At 40.5% G+C, this 10,323-nt stretch overlaps 1 protein-coding gene across 1 annotated transcript in view; it reads right to left on the reverse strand.

Moving 5' to 3' along the window:
- Nucleotides 1–1,128: 1,128 nt before the first annotated feature.
- Nucleotides 1,129–10,323, reverse strand: part of USP32 (ubiquitin specific peptidase 32) — a 193,204-nt gene continuing 184,009 nt past the window's right edge. Inside the window, exons 29-33 of the mRNA XM_034640660.1 lie at nt 8,168–8,359; nt 6,142–6,430; nt 4,496–4,920; nt 3,925–4,017; nt 1,129–3,437 (exon numbers count right to left, since the gene is read on the reverse strand). Coding sequence (XP_034496551.1) covers nt 3,264–3,437; nt 3,925–4,017; nt 4,496–4,920; nt 6,142–6,430; nt 8,168–8,359 — 1,173 coding nt within the window. The 3' untranslated portion in view covers nt 1,129–3,263. The remainder of the gene's footprint in view (nt 3,438–3,924; nt 4,018–4,495; nt 4,921–6,141; nt 6,431–8,167; nt 8,360–10,323) is intronic.

The raw sequence follows: 10,323 nt of genomic DNA on the forward strand, positions 1-10,323 counted from the left end.
TAAAAACACATTTATTTGTTTGAGAGAGAGAGAGAGAGAGAGAGAGGGAGAGTGAAAGGAAGAAGCAGACCCCTTGCTGAGCAGACAGTCTGATGTGGGGCTTGATCCCAGGACCCTGAGATCATGCCCTGAGCCAAAGAAAGTAGACGCTTAACTGCTGAGCCACCCAGGTGCCCTATTAATTTTATTTTTTTTAAGATTTTATTTATTTATTTGAGAGAGAGAGACAGCGACAGAGGGAACATAAGCAAGGGGAGCGGGAGAGGGAGAAGCGGGCTTCCCACCAAGCAGGGAGCCTGATGCGGGGCTCGATCCTAGGACCCTGGGATCATGACCTGAGCCGAAGGCATACGCTTAACAGCTGAGCCACCCAGGCAAAGGCGCCCTGTTTTTGATGACTTTCTGGGTTCTTTTTTTGCTTGTTTCCTTAAATATGCTACCACTGCTGCTGATTCAACATGCTTCATTCTATACATTTTTAATGTGTATTCCCGTTTTTGAGAATTTGAGCAAAGAGCTATTAAATTCTTTTAGCATTAGAACAGCAAGAGTAAAAAAACCTCTTGGCAAAACATAACTGAATCTCATGGGGGTAGGATTCCACATTCATTGAGCATTTACCAAGGAACTGCCAGGCTTCTCTATGCTTCATTTACTTAAGATAAGACTGAGGGGCAGTCATTCCATTTTTAAAGATAAACAGGTACTGAGGGTGAAGCTGCTAACTGCTTCCTTGGCGACCTCCCAGAGAGACAACCCAGGGATATCTCTGGTTTCTCAGCGCCCCCTAGAAACCCAGATCATTTTGAGGCATTATTCAGTAAGTCTTCCTCTTCACCTTATCTCTTATCTGCAAGAAAACTATCCTTAAGACCTCCTTCATCAAGTCTCCGTTCACCACCAGCTCTCAAACACACGCCCTCCCCCATGCCCCACGCCAATGCCTTCCAAACAATTTCCTAACAGGGATGTGAGCAAAGTTTAAATCAATTTACCTGGCCACTGCAGGGATCCTGTTCTGCCTTCAAGAGTTTCCATTCTTTCGGAGATGGAGCACCCACTCCACGTCAGGTAGGTATTATTCAAGTAGGAGAATTAAACAGGGTCACAGAGAGAAAGGCTGAAAAATCTGACTTTTTGGTGTTTACTTGTATAGAGGAAAAACAGCACATAGATGCATCCACAGTATTTAATTTGTTTGGATAATAGTTACAGATAAACAGGTACACTCCATTTACAATTACCAATACTTTTTTATACAGTTCATATTTCAGTACATCAACACTATTTTATTTACACTCTATTTATGTACATTAACATCTTTCTAAAGTCAGTGCATTGTCAACAAGTTTTATACAGTAATTTACAAGGTGAATGTAGTTAATAGTTAATTTCATAAATTTTCTGCTAGTCATGAATTAAAAAATTAATTACAACCAATATAACAAACACAGATCAAACAACATTAGTAGATTGTGCTACCTGCTTAAATAAAACATCTGTAAGGAAATTATTTTAAATCTTCCACTTTTTCATGGGACCTGTCCAGGTAGAAATGGACAGATTTTCATATACTGAAATCATGGAACTATAAAGCCGGCATTTTGTCTGACTTTATCATATTTTACCATTTAGGCCATTCCTTCCTACTTGTGATTACAGTCTTATCCTGAATAGGGTTTCAACTTAGGTATCCATTTAAAACAACCTTTCCAAATGCTCTGAGAAGAACTGGATAACCGGCCTCAGATATCAGAACACAAATGCTTAATTACACTGGTACCTACTATCTGTAAGGAAGGAAGGTTAATGAAATCTGACAATTAATGAGAATCATTTCCAGGGTCCAGATGACTAAAAAAAGGCTGGAAAAAAAAAAAAAGGAAAATATTTACTTCACATATATTTAAAAACAACACAGGGGGAAAAAAAATGCTGCCTGAGATAAATAACATTTATACTTTTGTTCCAGTTTTGAATTATCAGAGGAAAAAAATGAAGTGAGCAAAGAAACATAACTTTTGATGACCACTACTGTGAAATTATTTAAAAAAGAAAGAAAAAGACAAACACCAAGATTTAAAAAATGGACATGCAAACAAAATAAAAGCTTACTTCCTAAACCCACCAATTAAATTAAAAATACACACCATCAGTGTCTGGGATGTGTTTTGTTTTTAAATTTAATATGATGGGGCAAAATACCCCATATTCAAGTTAATTTATAGCCCTTACAGCCATCAAATATGAACATGTTTTAAAAAGTTCATTTGCATGTATTCTTTTTAAAGTGCAAAACAAAGAAACAAAGAACAAACAACCCCTAGCTGTAAAATACCATCTAGCTTTGATGCCACCTTCCCTCTCAGAAGCTCTTGTGCAACGTGGGCATGCGACCATGGTGCAAATATTGGCAACTGTCCTACTGCACTTCAGCAGAGGTGGGGGATCCATTTCTGAGGACACTTGTATCCTCAAGTAAGATGCCTCTATGGGCAGGGGTACTTCAGCTGGATTTCCCAGGATGCTGTTTTTCCCCCTACAGGGTCTCCGACCGACCAAGGCCCTGGGCAGAAGGCACACAGCTCTTAAGAGATTCTCCCTTTCGAACTGACCACTTCTATACGCCTCTGCCACGAATGACTGGTTGTGTCTCAAACACAAACACAACAACAGAAACGAAAAGCAAGAAAGGCATAGAAAGAGTGGGGGAAATAGTTTAAAAAATAAATAGAAAAATGTGTGTCCATGCCAGAAGAATCCTTTGTACGCCTTCTGATCTTGCTTTGTCCATCTTGTCAATATAATGAATAAAACTTCAGGAAAAAGGAGGCAGCATATCATGTCGTCCCCAGACAACACTACAATTTTTTGTTTGACTTTGACTCCAAGGAAATTCTTAGCATTTTGTTATGGTTATTGGTAAACTCTACACTCACTACATGTTTGTTTATATCTGGACAAACACAATTTAGCTCCTATTTGGTCCCAGGTGGCTGGTGCCAAACCCTTTTGTTTACAGGCTAATGGTGGGCTCTGCCTGAAAGTTCTCTACCAGAGGGCTTGTGTGAGACATTTCCAAACCAAAGTATTACTACTGTTATGCTAACTGCTATTTTAATTAGGATTTTTATTTTGTGCTTCAGGGTCACGGGATAAAATAACTACATTTAGCTTGCCTTTCAGCGACGCTTCTGCCAAACGTTAGCTACAGGGAGCCATCTCCCTCACCACCAGCCTGTCTAGCAGTCAGAGTGGCAGCTTTACTGTAACACACAGTACTTTTTGTAATCGGACTCAAAGTCTTCATCCATGCTGCTCGTGTCTGCCATCTTTTTGCCATCGATCTTTGGCAGGAATTGTGCATAGTCTATCCCCTGCTGCTCATAGAAAAGAATGTAGGCAGAGTCGGTGTCAATTTCATCAGGGTGAAGTTCCTGCAGGGGCAAGAAAAACTTTTAATAAAAAAGCCATCCCTATGCTGGCTCTTAATCCTTGCTAGGGAAGAGAGGACCAACCCTCTTTAATTACTAAACCAGACTGCTTCCAATCAACTTAATATTTTGGCTGCCTGATACCTGCCCTAAAATACACCCTATTATTCTCAATGTTTGTTTCAGGGAAAATATTCCGACCATTGACAAATCAAAAGAATGACAAAAAACAAAGAAAAAAAACATCAAATCCTAACAGCTCAAAAGATAAGAACTTTTTCTCTTTAACCAATACCTTCTTTTTCCTCACTGTTCATGTTTCCATTCTCTAACCTGCTCATCACTTTTGTTCCTTCAATACTAAAGGCACCTATATACGACTCTAACAGAAATACCTATTTCCTATTCGGGACAAAGTCCATTATTTCAACAAATGTCCCCTAGATCTGCTGACATTTGTTTCTTTTATTCAAAGACTGGGGATATTTACCTTACAGCTGCTGTCATTATAACAGTACCACTTGCTGTTTGGGTTTTTGGCATAAGTGACATAATGGCCCCTGCCCAGAATTCCTGAATGGCACTGCAAGAGAAAAGAAGTGGACGTATGTTAGTGGTTAACTGCAGTCTGGCCAGGACTCGGTACTAGAACCCAATCAGGAAAATACCAATCACTTAAGTGATTAAGAAAAATGTTTTAGAACCACCCACCCTTTTCTAAAAACAAAACAAAAAGGAAAGTCAAAATTTAAAAGCCCCAAATCCTGTCATTTTATAGTTGTAACGATTTTTTAAAAAGCAAAAATTCCTTAGGTGTACATAATTGTGAATGCCTTGAACCCATGACTCCAAATTATAATACACGATTATCCCCTGCATTACACTGGGAGCACCTTGGATTCTATCCAGAAGGCCAAGATCCACTGCTAACTTTTGTCTGTCACTAAGTTCGATGCCTAGCAAATAAGCAGGCCCTGAAAAGATGACTGATGAATGAATGAAGATGAATGAACCACACAGAAGTGCAGATCATTCTGAAAACCATGTAACAAACCACTTACCGAAATTGCATATAGATTATAAATAGGCTTAACATGAACATCTTCTCTTTGGTCATCGGTACTGTCTTCTTCACTGTGGTTTTCAAGCTGACCATTGCTGTAGCCATTGCCACATGCCTCGTGCTCATACAGAAATCCATTGGCCAGAGCTACTTCGTGGTCCTGAGGGGTGACCAGCTCAGTTTGGCTGCCCCCCAGCATGTGCCCTCGGCTCAAGGCATCAGCCAGCTCACAGACTTGTCCAGCCCCATTCTCTTTGCTGGCATCCAAGTTCTCCTTAATACTTGACAGTTTATTTTTGCTGCCAATCTGGGGTAGCCGGAGCCTCCCTTTGCTCCTCCCTAAAGTCCTAGGGCTACTGTTAGGGCTGCTATTTTTGCTGGAGGGACAGCTGGTTCTGCTTTTTCTTGTTGAAGAAGGTGAACCTGTGAAAGGAAGAGAAGGAAAAGATTCACAAATCCAAACGCCGCAAGTTTAACCAGCCACCAAATGGTAACTCTGAAGCCTACTTCCCAAGTGTACACATAAAGGTAAACACAGGGGTGTTCTGACCAGCTACTTTTCATTCCTATTATGTCGCCAATAAGTAACATTCTTGTCTCCCTCAGGCCAAGCTCCCACAGGCAGCAATGTCCTGAAAACATAAAGTACTATGTAGGGACTTAAAAACAGCAGAAAGATGAAAATAAGATAAAATAAAAACAGCAGAAAGATGTGTATCTGAGACTAATATAACACAGTATATTAACTACACTGGATTTAAAATAAAACAAAACAAAACAAAAAGACAAAAGAAGGGTAACTTAGGTCAGATTCAGTTCAAAACAAACAACTGGACTAAGACGTATTACAAATACATATTCTCCTTTGTTAAATTAAATTAAGAAATACGGGATCGCCAATTATTAAGCACATACCATTGCTAGGCACAGTACTGGGAACTCTCTCTACTATATCTCTCACAACAATCTGGTAAGGTAGTGGGCTCAAACTTTTTGGTCGCAGCCTCCCTCACCTCCTTATATACTCTCAAAAATTGCTGAAGACCCCTAGAACTTTTGTTTATGTGGGTTATATCTACAGTACTCATATTAGAAATTAAAACTGAGGAATTAAAAAAATAATACATAAGCACATATTGCACTGACAGTATCATCACATATCATGGTGGCTCTGACTCCACTGCACATCCGTGAGAATGAAAGTTGAAAAGGTGAATACTGTCTTAGTATTTTTTATGAAAATAGTTCTACTCCTCCAGGCCCCCTGAAATGGTCTCTCAGAGACCCTCTCGGGGTTTCCAGACTATACTTTGAGAACCTCTACTGTAGGACCCAGGATGACAGCTATCATTTGATCACCATTTATGTCAGGCAGATATGGTGCTTCGCTCTTGAGGAAGCAAATCCTCAGACTCTGGGAACTTTAATGAATGAGAAAACAGATTTAGGGAGGCTGCATCTCTTGCTAAAAGTCGCACAGGTGACTCAAATCTAGATAGGTCTGATTCCAGATAGGTCTCTGCTACCTCACCAAGCTGTTGTTCCAGAGTGGAAGGTAGAGGGAAACATGAAGCCTACGAGGGTTCCAGGAAAGGCCCTCTCAGGGTGACATCTGGGCTCCATGAGGCCCTCCAGCCTCCTCACCTTTAGGGCTACTGATGATGTTTGCACTGAGTGAAGACGGGCTCTTGCTCAGGAGCACATCCTCTTCCCCAGCTGAATTCTGAGCATCCACTTTCTTCACGTCTCCTCCCGGAACCCTGGGCTCAGAGAGGTCATCCCCCTGGGGTGTGAGTGGTTTACGCTGACAGAGAGCCGGGTCTCTTGGTACCAAAAAAGCACTAGGGTCAAAACTTTCACGAGGAAATTTAACAATTTTCTGAGATTTTATCCATCGACCATTTACAAACTGAAATCGTTTAAGGTGAATGATCTGGAGAAGGAAAGGCAAAAAACAATACATGAAAGGGTTCAGAAGATACAAAATTACATTAAAAAACCCCACATCTAATACATGTGAATGTTCAAGAATATATAATATTTTTCTCTCAAAAAGAATATATCTTATTATGTAACAGAGTTATTAGTGGGGCCACTGGTCTTTAGATACATAGCTAACATGGTAATCTCCTTAATTTCATAGCCTGTGTGTATCCTAAATTCTTCCCAAATTTCTGCAACATTCTAGGAGCCCACATTTGCATGCTTCCTGTGCTTCCTGGTCTTGTGACACACACCGACTTTTCCCTTCTTTCAACATCATAAAAGATCCACTCACAAGTACACTTCTGTCATGAAGACAGAAGACTATACTGAATATTTTGAAGAAAAATGGATGAAACTTACCCAATCTCCAATAGGAGGCCTCTCATTTCTTAACCTACCTTTTGGTTGTTACCAGGGAGTTTCACTGTCCTAAAGAGCATAAGAAATCTCCTTTTTCCTTTGTGGCTTCTCTTTTCATTTTCAAGAGCAACAAATTCCTCTAATCTTATACAGTGTCACTATGCAATCTAGTGTGGGCACAGATCTTTGGGTGGCTACCTCTACCCTAAATGCTCACAATTTACTGTGTATATAAAGAGAAACCCTTCCTAAGGGGCATATTGGTATATGCATCTACAGGACCCCATCAAGCTCTCAACATAACATTTATTCTTCATTATTCTTTAAAGACATCAAAAACATAGCTTTTAAATAAATGCCTTTACTGCATATGTTCTACGTGATTATTACACAAGTATATATAATTATAAAACTCATCAACTAGACATTTAAAATCTATGCATTTAATTTCATGTTAACTATACCTCAATTAAAAATAAACTTTCTCCCTTCCCATCTACCTGTCCCAAGCCTGCCCCTGCCGTTTTCCTCTCTTCCCAGAGTTCCCATCCCTGGAGCTAGCTACTTAATGTTATTAATTTCCTGTGCATCCTTTCCTGGGAAGTTGTTCTGGTCCAAGGAAAGAAAACCTACATTTACAGTCTCATAGAGTAGTAGGAAGAAGACACGAAGAAAAAAATACACACACAAGGTCTGGTTAAAATACACCAGTGCCTTACAGTTACAGTTGATATGATACAACCACCCTTAAGGAAAACTACTTTCTTAAATGAACAGGAAGATCTGGCACTTCAAACTCTCCTGACAAGCACCAGAAGCGTCTTCTACTCTATGAAGGAAGAAGGCAGAAGTAGTAAACCACATGTGAAAGAACACACGGGCCCCAGGGCACCTGTGTGATTGTGCTGTGGCCGTGTGACCAAGCACAGTGGGACTGGAGACTCAGGCTCTGCTGCTCTTCTACGGAAGAGCCTGAGCTTCCTTCTCTAGAGCCAGAAGGGCTTTCACCTTCTCTGGAAGTTCAAATCCACCAGGATGCACAACTTGTGGCGCTTCTCACACACTGTACTGAACTACAGTTAATGGTCTATATGACTTCCCTCTCCTTCTAGCCTGTACGCTCCTTCAGAGCAGGAACTGGCAGTAATATGTGTAGAACAATTAATCTGTGTGCAACACAAACACCTTGCACAACACAAGTGTTGTAAACACTGCCACAGGAAGTGTCTTCTTATTCTCAAAAGTAATAAAACTCTTATTTGTTCACGACTTCCTTCCTTCATGCCAGGCTACTGCTCTCTCAGAGATAGGCTGTATAACATACCAGGATGGGGGGAAGCCTCCAGAGATCCAGCTTCTTGGTTGCCAAGCAGTGGGTCTTACACTTGGAACAGTAGTACATCTCATTTTCCCCTAGCTCCTCCTCACTGGTGAAAGCACGGAGACAGCTGTCCAGGTTGATGGGCTCAGCTTGTGCTCGCCGACTCTGTTCCACACTCTCATGCTCATCGACAACCTGCAGATGGAGGGAACAAGAGGAATGGCAGAAGGAGTGGAAGGGAGCGAGGGGGTTTAAAACCGTCCCACGGCTAGGCATCATCCGCTAGGTGACTCACTCTCATTTTATTCTACATGAGGAAAAAGAAAACACAACTCAAATGAGTCTGAGCAAATGCAGTATTTGTATATTCACTTCCAAAATCACATCAGTAACACCCTGGATCAAATTTCTATTTATATGACCATAATAGCTTTCCTTGAAAATTTTCTGAACTCTTCAAAATGATAAAAACAAGGAACTGCCTGTTTGTTTTATAATTTTTGAATTATAATCATATATTTTATTTAATCCAATATATCCAAAACAGTATTATTTCAACACGCGATCAATGTAAGAATTACTGATGGCATATTTTAGATTCTTTTTTTACTAAGTCTTTGGAATCTACAATACTCCTTAATTTGAATCAGGCACATTTAAGTGTTCAACATCCACATGTGACTAGTGGCTACGACACCTCTATTTTACAATTCTGAAATCCTAAAACAGCTTACATGTGAGCTCACCCTCAAGCCAAAGGTGTTGAGGTTAAGCCATTTATTTTCAACCAGAAAGACAACATTATAGTATGCTGCAGGCTTTATAAAGGCTAGGAGAAATAATATCACTGGAACACAGATGCCAGATCTGGATTAAATCAGGGTACAGAAAAGCTCGCCATGAGAAGGCAACATATGAGAGCATGAAACCCCACAGGATAAAACTCATTTGCATACTGATGCTATGTAACAGAATTATCAGAATACCATGTGTATCATCTGTCTCCTGCCTCATGGGGCCTTTTTACCTGAGGTGGCAATAAAGAGATGGCAATAAAAGCAACAGCAGGCTCAAAAAATGCCTAACTTGGTTGAGAAGGCCCCTAATATCTGCCCAAACCTCTCTGGTTCTATTAACCAGCACGCTAGCTCTGGAGCCAGAAGGACGTATGTATAAGAGAGAGGGCAAGTACAAGGGGTAGGTGTGCAAGTATGTGTGTTGGAGGTAGTGTGGGATCAGGAAGGAGAGGGGGAGGTACCTAGAATGCAAAAGAAAAGGAAGAATTTTTCCCTCTCCCATTCTTTTGCCACTTAACAGCAATCGAGAACCACAGCGGGTAAGACTATCAGGACTATGAACGCTACCGTGAGACTTCACACAGGGATCTTTTCATCCCAGGGCGGGGTCTGGACACCAAGTCCAACAATAACTGTCTCTCTTTCTAGCAAAGGGCACACACATGTCCATTACTGAACTTATTACTCACCCAGTCCAGAGGTGAATTTGTTCTCTGCCTGAGGCAACTTCCCTTCTGTTTTCCTTCCTGAACTTATGATGGGAACACTGAGCTGCCTAGCTTACAAACTGGCATGGCTCAGGACATTCAGTTTACAAGAGGATTTTGTGTGTGACTTTTTCCCCACACGAGAGGATAGCTGAGTCACAGGCTGTCAAATGCTGGGGTTGACCATGCAGTTAACCATTTTAGCATTGCATCACCAGCCATTTCTAAAGATCTATAAAAAGAGGAACTTAGAGAAAAGTCTTTTTTTTTTCCCCAGAATGAGAAATCTGGCTTGACCGTAGGTCGCTGACTCCTTTTCTGATACTAACTTTCATCATCTTTAGAGCCAGTCATCCAAGGGAAAAACTGACATGCTTCAAAAGAAAATATATTGCATCATGGTTGCTGGAATCAGAGTAGAACAGTAATATTCTTTTCTCATAGCTGGTTAAACAATATCTCTGTCAGGGATGCTTTATGGACAATCACAAATTACAGTAAGCTAGTGAAGAATGTTGATCTTTATTCACTAGATTTCTTGTGGAAAACACAGGCTACTGGAGACAGGGAGGAAGGTTGATTTAAAAAAAAAAACCTATTTGTGGACTGACTATAATTATTTATCAATAAAATTTCCCTAAATGACAAAGATTCC

The sequence above is a fragment of the Ailuropoda melanoleuca genome, chromosome 13, assembly GCF_002007445.2.
Source record: "Ailuropoda melanoleuca isolate Jingjing chromosome 13, ASM200744v2, whole genome shotgun sequence".
NCBI classification, from domain to species: Eukaryota; Metazoa; Chordata; class Mammalia; order Carnivora; family Ursidae; genus Ailuropoda; species Ailuropoda melanoleuca.